We start from the raw sequence: 17,150 nt of genomic DNA on the forward strand, positions 1-17,150 counted from the left end.
GAAATATATAAATAGCTTGAGATAGGTGTTAACGAAGAAACATATATGGTTAGATGAAAGCATGGCATGAAGACCTAGAAGTAATGTAAAATAGAGAAATTTGGAAGAGGGAGGTTTCAGCATCTGTCTGGACTCTGCGTAAAGAACAATTTTATTCTGTATAAAGAACACTTTTATAAAAATTACATTGTTATTGCTGTCAGGCCCCAGAAACCCTAAAACATTATGCCAAAGAGAATGGACTGTGCTGGAGGTGAGGGTGCATTTCTGTACATATGGTGACATGAATTGGAACATTTCTGGGAACAAGTACTTAAAGAAATTGGTAAGATAATGGGCCATTAAATACCCCAACAAAACAGGTGTGTTTATAGAGCAAACCTGTAAAAATGTTTTCCCCAAAGAAATCCAGTGAGGTAATATTTAAAAACTACTGTTAGCAAGTCTAGTGTTCGGGAAATTGTGGAAAACCAGGTAAATACCAGATTTATTGGAATGGTATAGCAAAATGTTGCAGGTTTTGATCAATGAGAAATTGTCATGCACGATTAAAAGCATACGAAAATTCTGACAGATTTGGGGACATTTTCTTGATCATGTTGAAAAGCACAACAGACTTCACATGCCCCACATAGATGAGAGCATTGGGTCTACTGAAATATGAATCTAGTAGTGCCTGGTTAAATTAGCAAAATAGGTGTTCTAACACCATTCAGACTAAGAATGAAGAGAGTATGAGACATTAACAAACGTTTTTTCAAATCTGGTTAAAATTGGTGGCGGGTACGGGATGGGTTGAAAGGGTGGGTGGGTGGGTAGGGGATGGTGGGGGGTGGTAAAAGTTATGTTTTCATGTTGTAACCTAAAAGTGTATACACAATAACCATGACAATATTAGTGCATTTATGTTGATATATTGAAAACATAAAAACTAGTATACACACAAATATGTGAATGGCCTTATCAAATTCGAATGCATGCCCTACACCCAGTAAGACTGAAAATGGTCCAGGTTATGTCAAATATTTACAACACACTTAACCTGAGAACAGTCAGAAGCTATTACAAAATAGCTTAACAGTCTTGGCACATTCTGGTAATAATACATTTAGTAGAAAAATGCAATTTTGTTTAAATATTAAGTGAATGTTTTAATTGCATCAATCTGTTATGTTACATATATAAATGGCATAGTAAACAACCAGACTCGGTCACTGAGAGCACAGCCCACAAGTAAACGAGATTTACACCCAAACAGGATGCCCCCAATCAGAAATATTGGAAATATTGCAGAAAATGTAAGTTCCTGTTTTAAATGCATGAACATGTTAAATAAATATCACCAACCTTTTTGTCTCTGGTCCGTACTTCTCCATAGAAATCTAGTGCATCCTGTGGTTTTAGAAATTTCTTTCGATGTAGCAAATATGCACATATCATCACACCAGTGCGTCCCTTTCCAGCTTTACAGTGAATTGCAGCAACATGATTGTCATTTTCACTCAACCACTGGTCAAGGTCTTCGCAAAAAGGTTTGATAAGCTCTAGCTGTGGTGGATTATGGTCTTCAAAAGGATACTGCGCAACTAAATCATAAAGACGTTAAATGATTAGTATAAAACTCAATTTAGAGGTCAACAATGTTCAAGAGGCATGATTACTTTTTTGGAGGGAACACACTTCTGTTTTTTGTTAGCAATGGGGTTTATATAATATGTAGTGATTTTAAGACCTTAAAGCTCAAAACCCCTGGATGGATTTCTGATGAAATCAAGTGCATTTCGAGGTCAAAGTTGGCAATCTCATGTTTTAACAGAGTATGCAGAATTCTATTAACCCAGTTCCCAAGCCGAATTTTGAATGTTTGACCTTTCAATCCGCATAAACAAAATGTCGCCAAATTGCATTATTATGGTAATGTATTATAAGCTAATGTTCACCGCAATCTCATCTGCATTATAGTACAGTCCAGAGTTAAATTGGATTACACTTTTTGTAATATAACGTTGTATTGTAATTGTGGCTGCTTTAGGTTTCTTCTCACCAGTTGTATTAAACTTTTTCTATTATATTGTTTCATCTCAACAGGTGACTATAGATCCAGTTGTTTCCTTGAAGAGGGGTTCATCTGTGGATTATAGCTCATGCATATTCTGCCAAACCCATAAAGCCAAAGTTCCCATAAGTACAGCAAGCGATCATAGACTTAGTATGTACGGTAAAGGTTGCTGCATGTACCAAGGAAGCTAAGGGACTCTAAGAATATACATTTCATTGATTGTCTTGAAAATTGGAGTCTGCTGCAAAATTAACACTTTTATGGCACAAGTTGTGTTATGCTCACTTCACAGACAAGAGTAAAATCAAACTCTCACTTATAACTCAGGCACAGTATTTGAAGGATGAAGAAGTTTACAGTAGCATTCGTGCTGCTGTTGGCGACAGGCCTTCATTGCTAAAAGGGGTGACCAGTCAACTACGAAGCATTATTTTTTTGGACAAATCACTGTTGGGAATGAACACCCGAGCTCAGTAATGAAAAAAACGAGTAATCATATTCTTCTGGCTTCTCATCTTGACTACAAATTGGGCATTTAAGTGACAGACCACATGGCAGCTGAAGCCAAATACAACCTCAACGGTTTAAGAACATTCACTGGATCAACCTCAAACAAAGCAAGAATCATCCAATACAGACGTTGATATTCTATGGCTATGCAAGGAGCTACATCAAGAATCTGACAAAGGTCACATACTACTTCTTGCGGATGTCTGGGAAAGGTATAAGGAGCTGGCTGAGAAATCATCTACCACGATGCAACAGTTCTACTACAGTAGAAGCACCCCATTCAACGGAATGTAGCAGTCACAGTTATGTAATATTTTCACCACCTTCCACCCTCTTGACCAGTGTCCATCAGAGCAAAAAAGTATGCAGATTCCCACAAAATATCAGCCAACTACAGTCCGGCAAATGAAAGAAAGCACTGCGGACACTGTGGAAATGCTGACACTGCCTAAATATGAGCTTCAAGAAAAAGTTTTTCTATGATTCTATGACAAGACAAGAGGCTCGCATTATGCTTTACTTTCTTTTATTTGCTGCCACACCAGCACTTTAAAACTTAACTTTAATACTGTACATTTATGTTCTTACAAAACCACAGTTCTGGAAAACGAAAATGGACCAGTTTAAACGTTTGTTTCACATCTGCATGTGATCACTAATCACCCGGGAACTACTAGTCCCATGATACTCAGTCTCTGGTAGTCCAATCCTCCCAGCTCTGCACCTATCACAGTGCAGCCTCCTGTATAAGAACCCTTGTGCCCAGGTCCTTTCCTCTTTCTTTTTGCTGCCATAAGATAAGAGACATTTTTCTCTAGCTTTGCTTATAGAAGGATTGTTAGTCACGTATATATTTCTATAATTTCTGTAATATGTGTATATCAGTATGGCATTACACCGTAGCGTGCATGGAATTAGTTTCATTCTCCTCAAAAGAGTTGACCTGAACGCGTAGCGCGAGCGTTGCGCAGCGTATTACATTCAGTAAGCGCGCGTTATACTTCTTTCCCGAAAGTTCGAGTGTTGTGAAGAGCGAGCGAGGGCCGCAGCCGCGAGCAATTCCACTCGCTTCAGGCTGCCGAGCCCCGCGCTCTGTAATAATCGGCGCCGGCAAACGCAGCGGCCGTTAGGACCTGTGGGAGCGGGAACCCCCTCAGGTTTTTTCCCAGCTTCCCCAGGGATTCTAGCTTCCGCTCACATTGCGCTTGCAGTCGCGTACGAGCGAAGTAGTTAACCAGAGCTCCAGATTCATTTTGAAAAAAAAATATATATATATATATCTTTTGAATACTTTATAAAACTCAAGAAGCGGTTTACAGGCACACACTACATTACTCCTCAGAAACGTGTGTTGAGCCTGAAGAGCCTTCATCTGCCGACTTCCAAGCATGTTCTCTGCAGTGCGATACATAAACAAATTGGGAGCCACAAAATCCAAAATGCTAGCCGAGTTAGCGAAAAATTTCTGGCATTACTGTCTTCAAAAAAAGAATCTCCGTATCAGCGGAATACTTACCAGGCAAGCAGAACGAAGTAGCAGACTGGAATTCACGTTATCTTGTGGACTCCATCGATTGGAAACTACACCCCCAAGTCTTCAAAGACTTTGTTGAGTAAAGCTTTTCTTCGTGAAAGTGAAGTGGTGTACTTTTTTCAGTGCAGTTTAAATTGCAGCTGCTGTAGACCTTTTTACCCCTGAAAGCAAAACAGAACTGCCAGCAAGTCTATGCTTTTACCCTTGTCGCAAGCCTTTGATTCTTTGTGAAGTTAAGAGGAGGAAGGTAAAGGAAGAGGAGCACGCAACTTTCCCAGAGCTATTGTTGCCACTGCTGCTTACATTGGAAGATGACACGTTATAATGAATGGCTCATCCTTTGGAACCATGTATTTCAAGTTAAACGTTTTGGCCGTTTTTCATTGATTAAGCAAGCATTCTCCAAATGGGGTTTGCACATGAAGCTAGTCAGGAGAGAATAACATCTTCATTTGGAAGTCTGTCAGGTGGTAAAATGTCCAAAGCCTGCATAGTTTCTTTTAGCACCAAACTTTGTTTGGCTACATGAATTGTACCAGAGACTTGGTGGGCACCTGAACTGTTCACTGTATCCACACCTGGGACTTTTCCTGGTATAACAATTCCTGCCATTCTCTCATTCAACTATATCTAGGCTTTACGCTTGTTAATACAAAACAGGAAGTGTGCGCGAAAAACGTCAGGGTCCAGGTGAATGACCAAATCCTCCTGCAAGGACATCTCAATCCTGTCTGGAGAGTGGGGCAAATTGCAAATCAGACCATTGTTCACTCACTACAACCGTCCATGTCTGAACCCAAGGCTGAAATATGCCCTTAAGCAATTCATGGAACAGACAATTAAGAACACTGCCATGATCCGTCAGACATGCAGGAGGCCAAGTCGCATCTTAATAATTTAAAGTATATGTTCAGGCAAAGAAAACCAGTATAATGACATGAGAGGATTAAGTGGGTAAAATTTAGAAGATCGAAATTGTAGAGAATTGCAGAAGACCGAATCCGCAAACCTATGGCGTTCCAGAGTGCTTTAAGTGCATGCAATTGGTTGCCAGTCATTTGGTCGAAAAAAATTGGTCGACCAGACAAATGGTCGAACCAATTTGATCGAAAACCAAATGGTCGAATTTTTTTTTTTTTTTATTTTAACCCTTTTTTTTGGGGGGGGTCCCCCCCCCCCCCAACCCCCTTTTTTTCTCTAAAACCCCCTTTTTTAACTAAACGAAAACCCAAAAAATAAATGTATAAATAAAAAAAAAAATTCGACCATTTGGTTTTCGACCAAATTGCGTCGACCAAATTGCAGTCGACCAGTTTTTTTTCGACGAGTTGACTGGACACCCATGCAATTATATGGAGCATTTCTCATTATATTTTTGACAAAACATTGGGCCTCAACTACAACACGATTTGATAACCTAACACAGATCAGGACTTGGAAAGCCTGGTGAAAAACTAAACCCAGAGTTAATATGTTGTCCCTCTTCTAAAGCCCGGCCTTGGATAGCTTAAAATCAGCAAAGCAAATTCAGGCACATTAAAACTGGTGGAATGCAGCATTTAAATAAACCATGATTTCACAGTACTGCAGGCACAGGCACACACACACATATATATTTGACCAGTGTTTGTTCTTAGTAGAGGACTTCCACACACTTGTTTAACACACAATTCCACCATATGCACCAGATTTCTGGGGTTTAAATACATTTTTTCAGTCTAGCTCAGATGAACATCTGTCATGTTGATTAAATGACCTGGAGGCCCTGCAGTTTTGCATAAACTCGCTTGCGCAAGAAAGAATGGAAAGCAAAAAGGTGGATTTCTCCACTCCGACTTCCCCTCTGTCATCTCTATGATGGGGTTATCGAGAGCTCAGACAAATGTTAGTATATTGAAACACCAGTCGTCGTGGTTTAGGCTTATTGAATCCGTGAAATAGCCTGATGTTAAAGTTAAAAAGGTATTTGTACCACGCAATGTCACCAACGGAATTGGTCCCCTGGCACCTAGGCAGATCTGCAAACAAGAAGGCGGGTTGGGTTAGTCGGGTGAAGAGGGAGTAGGAATGTGAGAGAAGTCGTGTGCTGTTGGTAGCTTCAGTTCGGTTTTCACCGTGTGCTGAGCTTTGGTGTGAATATCGGACCGATAATACTTTGTGTGCGGTTGGTGCGGTTTATGTGTTTGTTGTTGCAGAACGTTGATGATAATTGGGGTCCTGTATGGTTTCCTCTCACACAGATTTTTACATTATGTTATTCTACCAACACAGACTGAGTAATAGGACTAGGTTCCACAGCAGCTACTACGATTCAAGGATACTGTAATAGCGTAGGGAGGTGAGGTGTGGGGGCTGTGACAAATCAAGGGAATTGCCCCTTCTCCCAAAGGGGGAGCCCCCCCTTGAGGCTAGGGAGGTGAGCCCGCTCTGCAACACCCTCCCTAGGGGTCGAGGCAAGTAGAACCTCACCAGGAGAGACTCCCCGAAGAGGACACTGGCAGTGAGCCAACAGCAAAGAGGAGCGGGATAGAAGCTCCCAAAAAGGCTCATAGCCCGAAGATGTTCCCCTATGTTGTTGAAGGTAACGGGGACATGGAGAAGACCAGTAGGCCAAGAGAGAATCATACATTTCAAGAAGCTTGTCCCAGTAAAAGTAAAGAAAAGTTGAATACAAAACTGATTAACTTAAATTGCTTTGATCAAAGAAAGTATTATTTAAGTCCCGCAGAGGGAGAGAAAGCAACCTTGCATACCAGTACCCTGGCAAAAGGGGAAAGTACCCAAGCCTTCAACAGAGAAAGAAGGGCACACGAGAGAAAGAGAATGTGATTAATGGAAATACCGAGAAATCTTAAAGAATATTCATGTGAGAAAGACTCCTTGTAATTCCTGAGAGGGAGAACAAGAGAATTTGGATATAAATAACATGTGAGAAGGAAAAGCAGACAAGCTATTTAAGACAGGAAGAGGGGAACCCGAGAGAGCCCTACACGCTGAAGCTCAGAGAGACCACCAAAGTAAAAAGTATATAGGACAGAGAATGTCAGAATAAGGTGAAATACAATTGTCTAGAACACCACAGCTACAAAAGAAATTGTAAGTTTCCAGGTTGTTTTGATTTTTTTTTTTAAAAAGGATCAAAGAAAGTATAAAACGTCAAGGAAAGATTCCTCGGGGGGAGAGAAATCAATCTCCTGCAGGAGATGCATGAACTGATGCAGAAAGCAACTAGAGAATAACTAAAGATCACCTATTAACAAGAACTCCATAGTCTGATACAAGAAGTATCTCCATGAGAAGGGGAGCCATTGTCTTACCTGTAGAGATGTACACCATCTAGGCCAATAACAATTATAAACACTGAAACATTTAGCTAAAATACAACCAATAAATTATAGCCAATCCTGTCTAGGTGTGTCTGGCAGACCAATCCGGATTCATTCCTGGGCGATCCACCCTTCATGGTTTGTGTCGCATGTTCAGCCCGATTCATATCTTTAATCAGAACCTACCAGAAGTTGTGGCCCTTGAACATGCAGAGAAAGCCTTCGACTCAAGAGTGGCACGTCATGTTCAGTGCTTCATAACATGGGATCCAGCTCCTTTTTTACCAGGTTAATGAAACTGCTTTACACTCAAGGCGTGGAGATTGATCATAAATGAACAGTTTACAAATATGTACCCATTGGGTTGGGAAAACTGGAAAGGCCATCCCACCTCGCCCTTGTTTGCCTTGGCCCTAGAGCAGTTTGCAGCACTGATAAGGGAGAAGCACATTCACAGACGGGAACAATTATAATCCCATAAATTATTTCTCTTCATGCGGACGATCCTACACTATTCATTAAGAATCAAGAGATCAATCTTGAATCGTGATATTTTCTGGCATTAAAGTAAGCCGTCAGTCCTGTTCCACATCACAAATTAAACTCCTGAGACTGCTAATGGGTTAGCATTTCAGTGGCACCCTTACAAAAAGGGTGTGTGCATGGGTGTATGTCTTTGTGAGTATGACAGTGTAACAAGTGTGTGTGGTTTTGGAAAACTTGTTAATCACGGAGACAGTGTGCGATATATTTATGCTGGATTCTTACTAGGTTTCTCACAGACACATTAATCATCTATTTGGTATAATAGCAAGTCATAATCTTGTATCACTACGGTTGCCATTCATACAGCGCCGCCATTCTGCTTATGCCATTAATACTGACGATCTATGCAATTATTGGCGATACTGTATCCAGCCCAGTATTTTATACAGGTTCCATACAAGGGCATGCGCGTAAGCCTTCGGATAAGACTGTAAGACAAGGCCATTACTTCAGTCATTGCACTCAGCATTTTAGCATATTCCGTCTTTCTCCGTCTCTTTTTTCAAATATTTTTTTTAAAAGTAGAGGCACGATGTAATTTCAAAATCGGAATAGACAGTCATTTTGGGCAACAACAGACAATCTTGTGGTAAGAGGATGGAAAACGATTATAACAATTAATATCTATTAATACGCATTTATACATGTGTTAGTTCCAACTGTTGTTACAACTGTAATGTTGAACAGTAGTGGTCCACCCATTGAATGGTCGGGTACAATCAAGTAACCACAAGGTATTATTGTTTTTACTATTCTTACTATGTTTGTATTTTACCACATTATAATAATGTCATGCTTTATTTTGTATATGTTAAGTCATGGCCAGTACCTATAATAGGGTGTGCAAGCATGCCATTCTGTCTGGATGACCACATTCCAAGATGTCTGCCGATTACGACCAAACAAGTAATGGTATACTACCATGAACCAGGCACGAGCAGTAACATCGACAAAGGTCTGGCTAAGTAAATAAGATCTGTGTGCATTGTACCTACACAAACACGACGAAGCCCGTTCAAGGTGAAACGCGTTGTTCTGTTTGCTGCCCACCGAGCACATTGAATAAAAGATACTATTTTGCAGCTGAATAGGTGATCAGATCAATTTTTGGAAAATACTGCTAGCGTGCCGCTGCATTTCCGACTGTGTAGTAGTCTTACTTTTCTCATACTACACGGCCCGCGGTAGCGGGCGTCTAGTTATGGTTAAGTTGCTCAACCCATAGAAAGACCACTTTTTCGGCAGCTTATAACATTTCTCGCCATGGACGAACTTGTATAAAACTTTGCCAATAAAGTATATGGGGCCTGCTGAATTTCTTTCTAAGTTGAGTGAGGTTTCGTGGAGGGGGGGCAAAATTCTAGGGGAGTCCCCATTTTTTTTTTCCCTTTAACTGAATGGGCAAAAACTTTGCGCTCGGCTACAGCCCAAAGGGCTGGATAGATATTAACCAAATTTGCAGCATGAGCGGGGGCTTGGTTCCGAAAGCGTGCTTGTGTGTTTGGTGTATATCCGACCAGTACTTTTGTTGCAAAGAACTGAAATGTACGTCTCTAAAAATGTGAGATATCTGGCTCTGCTCCGCAGACCAATTTCCCTGTTCACTCCGCGGACAAAAGTCTCATTGGCTTGCAGTATGCCGTGATGTCAGCGAACATTGGACAAGGCCGGTGGTTGGCTGGAGGGAAGCGTGCTGTGCGTCAACATTTTCGGGAACGCCGCCATGGTGTATCGGAGGACAGTGCTGCGCCGAAAGGGCCTGGCAAACATACTTTACGCCATGTGGTGGTAGGGAGAAGGGATGGAAAGTGTGGGGGAGTGAGAAGTGGTTCATCTGAGATATGTCATTAGGTGGAAGAAGACAGTGGTATGCTTGCAGTATCCGTACATACTGCGCCAATTCACGGGTCCCTCCACAGGCGACTACCATGTGTGGTGAATGCAGGCAGCCTTCGTTACGGCACGATAGCTTGTGCAGCGCACTTTTACTGTAGTGACTGGTGGCAGCTCTATTGCAGAAGGGGAGTGCATTGCACATGACATGAACATCGTAACAAAGCATGTTCTACGGTGTGTGAGAGGACTTGCACCGACAACTGTGTGTCCTGGTTGCAAGTAGGTTTGACATTGTTGCCTTGTGTGTGTGGTTCGCCAGCATTGCATACATTGTTGGTTCCATGGGTGTGGTGATTGTTAGCCCATCCTACAGTGTTTAGTCCATGGCTGCAGCTAATGGAGTGAACAGTCCTGCAGTGTGTGCACTGGGTGCAGTGTTGAAGCACTGTGTGCATAGAAGTGGATATGGTTGAACTGCATATTTTATCGGCTTGGGTAGTGTTCATTGCTCGGAGTGCTCAGTACTGTACTGCACTATGCAGTGTGGGTTTTGTGCACTTAAAATGCTGGGAGCACGGCCACTGTTGTGAAGATTTTGTGGTTTGGTTGGCAGTAACACAATGCTATGTGAATGGAAGTGGGTAGGGGTGACCCAGACACTGGTAGGTTTGTGGATTCTGCTAATTGTTACATGTTTGCATGCATCGCTGTATTATGGTGCGGGGGTTGGGTAGAAGTGTCGCTGCCTAAATTACATTTGGAGATTGTGGTACCTGGCCAAACGCTGTAGGCCATGCACCCAAGAGGCTAGGCCTTGACAGCCACCACAACATATGCAGCCATGCAGTTTTAACTGTGCATCTCTCCAAGGGTGGTGATCTTTAAAGCATGGTTGTGGAGAACATTTTACACTTGGTACAACACCCGAAGTGAGGCGATATGTGTACATTACCATTTGGTGTAGGTCATTGCACGTGTTGCACATTAGGGAGCCACATGTGACCATTTGCGTTTGATATGGTTTGCCCCTTATAAGACCCTTGCTTTAGGAAGTGCTTTACCATATTGCGCCATGAAAGGAAGTCCTCAGAATCACACATTCAAAATATGGACAATGTACACAGACATCCACATACCGTTCACCACACCCCATGCAACGTCATGCAACCATGCATGAAAACATGTGGCCAGGGTGAAGTTGGCAGGCTCAATTGCAGATAGGGAGTGCATTGCACATGACATGAGCATTTAAACATAGGGTATACTATGGTGTGTTGTGTGTGGTGAGGCCCTAGTGCCTTGGATGGATGGAGCCCTTGCATTGACAACTATGTAGCCTGCTTGCAAGTAGGTTTGACATTGTTGCATTCTGTGTGTGGTTTGTGAGCATTGCATACATTGTTGGTTCCATGGGTGTGGCGATGGTTAGCACACCCTGTTTTTAGTCCATGGCTGGAGCTGATGGAGTGAACAATCCTGCAGTGTGTGCACTGGGTGCTGTGTTGAAATAATGTGTTTATAGACGTGGATAGGGTAGAACTGGATATTTTATGTGCTTGGGTAGTGTGCATTGTGCAGATTACTGACTACTTTACTGCACTTTGACGTACTGGTTGTTTGTACTTACTACAGTGCTGGGAGCAAAAATAAATATTGCCATCTGTACTTTGTGGTGATGGGTGCTGCTCTGGGTGAATCTGGATGCTGAAAGCGTTGATACTTTTGGTGAACTTTTTACTGGAGGTGCTTTGAAATCACACAAAACATGTACTCTGAGTGTGTAACGGTACATATGGAGTTCTGTACACAAATAAGTGTTCGATGTAGAGGTCTTGGATGTCATTGCTGCATGCCTGGGTGACTATTTAATAGTACCTAATGAGGGAGTTCTGCTAAAAGGATAATGGAAAGGGAAGAAGGACTGTCCCTACTTTAATGGGGCGAAGCCCTCGCTGTAGCTGGGAAAGCGCACGTGCCATATCCTGCCCTTCTCCGCATGGTGAGCATGGAAATGCAATTGTGGGTATTATCCAATCAGGTGTTCAGTGTGTGGTTCACAGGAAGGGGCGGTACTATTTTTCCCCAATACGCTGTGTAGTGAGGTTGGCAGAGATGGAGAGACGCACAGTGCTGATCGTGGGTGATAACTTTGTGCAAGATCTGCACCAGGTATGCTGTGCAAAGAGTCATTGCTGCTAATTTTGGGTTTGAAGGAGTGCAGGCTTTGTGGGGCAGTCTGTATGAGTGCAGTTTCGGCAGTGTAGTTGACCTTTGCAGATATGTGGCCTCTGTCGCTACTGTTGAAGTTGTCGTGGTGTCTTAGGGGGCGGGAGGAGTCTACATTTGGGTTACATGTCATGTGGACGTTTGCTCCATCAAATGAAGAAGTTGATGAATGCAGTGATGCAGATTTTTCCCAATGCCAAGGTGGTTTTCTCATGCATACCACCAAGAGGAGTATGGGACTATAACGGTGTAATTTATCCCCAGCCAGAGCTCGGAAGGTGTCTTATAAACAGAAGCATGGGTGCATTTATGTGCACTGATGGGATGTTCTCCACCCACTATGAGAACATGAAGTCGCAAAATATGCACTGGTTCCATGCAAATGGCATTTCTTTGAACGCCGTTGGCAATGCCATTTTCTTTTACACTGTGCAACAAGCATTGACCATAAATCAGTAAAAATATAAGGAGAAGCAAACAAACTCATCTAAAGAGAAAAACAAAAGATTTGCAAGCATGTAAAAAAATTGAAAAAAATGAAATTTAAAAAATAAATAAAGCTTTTCAGAGTCACCACTAAAGACCCAATCCCCTACCTGTTACGCTCTCTTGGTCTCTGCAGAGGCGTTGGGGCACGGTTGCAGCCCTCCCGAGGGTGAGGTTGATCGGGTCAGACTTCGACTCTCTGCGCTTATGTGGTGAATGGTGGTAATAGGTGATGCTGCTCGGGACTGCTCCTGTGTGGAGAATAGGGGGCGAGAGTATGCCAGCCTGTGTGCGCCTGATCCCCTTCCATACCCCTTCTCCCAAACCGTGGCACCCGTGGGATGCGCTGCCCCTGGAAAGCTCACCTGTTGATTAGTTTTGGCAAGCACTCCATCCTGCTGCTTCTGGCAGGGGCACTTGTATGATCTGGGCCCAGTTCCTTCACTGGTTCCTTGCACATGGTAGTCCAGTCCTGCTGCAACTAAGCCACTATACTTCAGGTAAGTGTTCCTGTTTGCCTTTGTCTTTCCTTGTCTGTTTTTGTTGCATTGTAAAGTTTGTTGTCTTGTATTGCTGTCCGCTCCACTTGATGTTTCCTCTTTTGCTTTCTTCCCTTGCAGGTGATGTTGCTGGCCCGACAGAAGTTGCAGAGCTCGAGGCGGCAGCCGGAGGGAATGAGGAACGAAGCTGCAGCGGTACAGTAGCTGGTAAATTGTTAACTAGGGGGCGCGCAGGGTTCAAATGCGGCACGGCCCTAGGACAGATGTTCTAACCTTGTCTTTCTTCTTCTTCACAGGGTCCGAGTCGAGGATGTGGAGTGCGGTGCTGCCGCGTCGTGATCAAGATCACTGGATGTCAGGAGAGGAGTCTGCAGATGAAGTGATGAAGCACCGGTTTCTTGGAGGCGAGTATGCAGGAGAACGCCTGGTTTTAAAGATAAGTAAACTGGTCCAAGCGGCTTTGAGAGTCATGTTGCAAGCGAGTGCACAGTAACGCGAAGCAGCCGCCTTAAGGATTGAGCATCTTATATAGCTCAGCTTCTGAAGCCACGCCCACCATGTTCAGCCTGCCTGCCACACTCGATGAGTCATCACATGAGGATGTTCTCTGGAATAAAGGCTTTCAGCTCCTGGAAGGTTCTTGTAAAATAAAAGCTCTCCTGCACTGAAATAAAGTGTTCCTGCTCACATCTCTATATGAGCCTGGCGCCAAAGGGGCCAGGACCAAGTCCAGCCAGGCCCCCTGTGCTTATGGGTCCCAAAGAAGGGAGATAAGTGAGTCAAGTGACCCATTGCCACCATCACTAAATGGTGTGGTTTGTGTGTTCTGGGGCCTGTGACCATGACACTACCCTGTTTCAAATTTCTCCCCCCCCTCCCTCCCATTCCTAGCACGATAACTCTGCGGATTCCACTGTAGTTTCAGGATTACACGTGCCACGTCCAGGCCTTTTAAAGGTTGGCAGGCATGGAAAACGGTACTGTGGAGGCGAAGGCATTGCTCAATAAGGTTTCTGGTTGTGGTGTGTATGCACAAAAACTGAGGCAGAAGGTCTATTTGTACAGAGAAACGCAGAAGGCTATGGTTGAAATGTGCAAGGTAAGGGGCAAGCATCCTGTTTGCATGCACGCACTGTATGTACTTGTTTGAAGTTGCTAAGATACATTCAGTGCTCCTTTTGTGCGATATTCGATATTTTTGCACATTTTGTAGGAAACAGTTATTGCTGAAAAAAATTCTGTAAAGAGTGCAAGGTAAGTGGCAGGCATCCTGTTATGTATGCAATGTGTGTATGGTATGATATGGTATGATATGATATGGCATTTATAACGCGCCTATACACAAGTGTTTCAAGGCGCGACGAGGCAAGGGAGGGGGGAACAGGGGAGACGGGCAACGATCCTACTAGGCCCGGTGTCACTCAGATCGCGCAAGTGCATGGTTAGGGGGAGGGGAAAGTGCCGTACATAGGAAGAAGAATAAATAAGTAAAAATACAGCCCGCTGGTGGCAAGTGCAAGGATAAGTGCAGACATCAGGTGGTGGCGGGACTGTTAGGGATACAGAAAACAATCTCCAAGTGCGGGGATTGCCAGGAAGGCAGTGCAGGGGTGCGACTGGCGGGGGAAGGTGGCGTGGGCCCGAGATCAAAGGGTGGCCAGGTAACCAGTGCAGAATCAGTTTCAGCCAGGAAGTCAGCAGGGGAGAGGAGGAGAAAAAGCAGAAGCAAAGAGAAAGGTTTGGAGGTGCTTCCCGGAACCAGAGACGGTTTTCCTCAAGAGGCAGGGAGGTTGTTCCAGAGTGAGGCCCCAGCCGATGAAAGATCTACCACCAACTGGTTCCTTGGAGAAGCAACTGACCCTGAGGGAGTTGATATATGATATGATATGGCATTTATAACGCGCCTATACAAAAGTGTTTCAAGATGCGACGAGGCAGGTGGGGGGAAACAAGGGGAGGACAGACAACGATCCTACTAGGCCAAGTGTCATTCAGATCGTGCAAGTGCATGGGAAGGGGGGTAAGGAAAAGTGCGCGGGGGAAGGGAGAGGGGAAAGTGCAGTACATGGGGGAAAAAGTGGAACAAATAAGAATAAATAACGGCCAGCTGGTGGCAAGTGCAAGGAAGTGCAGACAAAAGTGCTAGTGGGGGACTGTAGGGATACTGAACGGTCCCCAGGTGCAGGGGTTGCCAGGGAGGCAGTGCAAGTGGTCAAATTGACGGGGCAAAGGCCAGAGATCAGAGAGGGTGGCCAGGTAACCCGAGCAGTTTCAGTCAGAAAATCAGCAGGGGAGAAGGGGAGAGAAAGCAGAGGCAAAGAGGAAGGTTTTTAGGTGCTTCTGGAACCGGAGATGGTTCTCCTTGAGTTTCAGGGAGGCAGGAAGGCTGTTCCAGAGAGAGGTTGCAGCCGAAGAGAGTAATCTTCCACCAACTCGTTGCTTGGAGAAGCGACTGACACTGAGGGAGTTGGAGGCGGATGAGCGAAGAGCTCGCGCAGGGAGATATTTAGGAAGTGAGAGTTGAAGGTATTGTGGATAATGCAGATGGTTTTGACCTTAATCCTCGCAGCCACTGGGAGCCAGTGCAGACATTTCAGCCCCAGAGAGAGACGATCCCTGAGCTTGAGGCCAAGGACAAGTCGTGCAGTCCTGTTCTGGATGAGTTGCAGAGGGCGGAGAGTAGAAGCAAGCAGATTTAGAAAGAGGTTGTTGCAATAGTCCAGCCTAGAGAACCACAACTGTGGGGACAGTGAACTTCTAGGAACTTGGTTTAGGTTGGTAAGATACATTCAATGCTGGTTTTGGTGCGATATTTTTATGATTTATGTAGGAAATGGGTTAATGCGGAAAATAATTCATAGCATTGTCGGAAGGAAAGAAGAGAGTTCCCGTTTGGATATTACAATGGTGGATAAGGGTAAATGAAAACGTTGAAAGCATATACCATTTAAGTGCCACTTGATGGTAGGTGAAGGGAGAAAAAACATTATGTTTTTAAGTACGTAATGGACGTTCAGTAGCAGATACCGTTGCCAGAGGTACTTATAACAGAGTTGTAAACATATGCAGAACAATTATTCATACCTCTACTTTGTGGTGATGGGTGGCATGTGGATGTATGTGGATGCATAAATCTTGCATAGTTTTACTGAACTTTCTACTGGACATCCTTTCGAATGACAACACTTGCAGTCTGAATGTGTAACGGTACATATGAAGTGTTGCTCAGAACTGATAGTGTTAGATGCTGACGTCTTGGATGGGATTGGTGGATGCGTGTGTGTTTATTTAACAGTACCCAATGAGGTAGTGCTGGACAAAAAATAGTGCAAAGGGAAGGACTTCTCTTGCTTTACTGGGGCGCAGCCCTCGCAGTACTTGGGGAAGCACACATGCCACATTCTGCACTTCTCACCATACTGGCCAATGGAAGTGGGATTGTGGGGATTATCCAATGTGGTACCGAGGGTGTGGTTCACAGGAAGGGGCAATAATACTATTTTTCACTACTTTGCGTAGTGAGGCAGGCTGACATGGCAAAACGCACTGTGTTGGTTTTGAGTGATACCTTTGTGATAGATCTGCACAAGTAAGCCCAGGAAAGAGACTTTGATGGTGATTTTGGTTTGGAAGGAGTGGACGCATTGTCGTGCACTGTCCTTGTCCGCAGTTTCGGCGATATGCTTGCACTTTGCAGACAAGTGGCCAGTTTCACTACTGTTCATGAAGTCGTCCTGCACTATCGCGGCATGCGTTTGGGTTACGTGGCTTGTTCAGGTTTGTGCCATAAACTGAAGAGGTTGCTCAATGCATTGAAGAGGCTTTTACCCACTGCCCAGGTGCTTTTCTCATCCATAACACCAAGAAGAGTATGGGACAATTCTAATGTATGTTTTTCCTAGCCAGCGGTTGGAAGGCGTCTCGTCAACAGAAGCATGTGTAATTTTTTGTCAGCTGGTGGGATGTTCTTCTGCAACAATGACCTCATTAGTTGTCGAAATGCTGAGTTTTTCCATGCAAATGGCATTTCGTTGTTGCCCATTGGTGATGCGGTTCGTTTGCCCATCTACAGGATGTTTTGAAGAGTTTACTGTAAGAATGTGTGGAGAAGAAAAAACAATCCTATA

The 17,150-nt window shown here is 43.9% G+C and overlaps 1 protein-coding gene across 2 annotated transcripts in view; it reads right to left on the bottom strand.

Annotated features, from left to right (window-relative positions):
* PTEN (phosphatase and tensin homolog) overlaps nt 1-17,150 on the bottom strand; it is a 791,199-nt gene that overhangs the window by 441,274 nt on the left and 332,775 nt on the right. For both annotated transcript variants that reach the window (XM_069611282.1, XM_069611283.1), the window contains exon 5: nt 1,348-1,586. In XM_069611282.1, coding sequence (XP_069467383.1) covers nt 1,348-1,586 — 239 coding nt within the window. The remainder of the gene's footprint in view (nt 1-1,347; nt 1,587-17,150) is intronic.

Source organism: Ambystoma mexicanum, chromosome 8, assembly GCF_040938575.1.
Source record: "Ambystoma mexicanum isolate Mex_15411 chromosome 8, UKY_AmexF1_1, whole genome shotgun sequence".
Classification (NCBI taxonomy): domain Eukaryota; kingdom Metazoa; phylum Chordata; class Amphibia; order Caudata; family Ambystomatidae; genus Ambystoma; species Ambystoma mexicanum.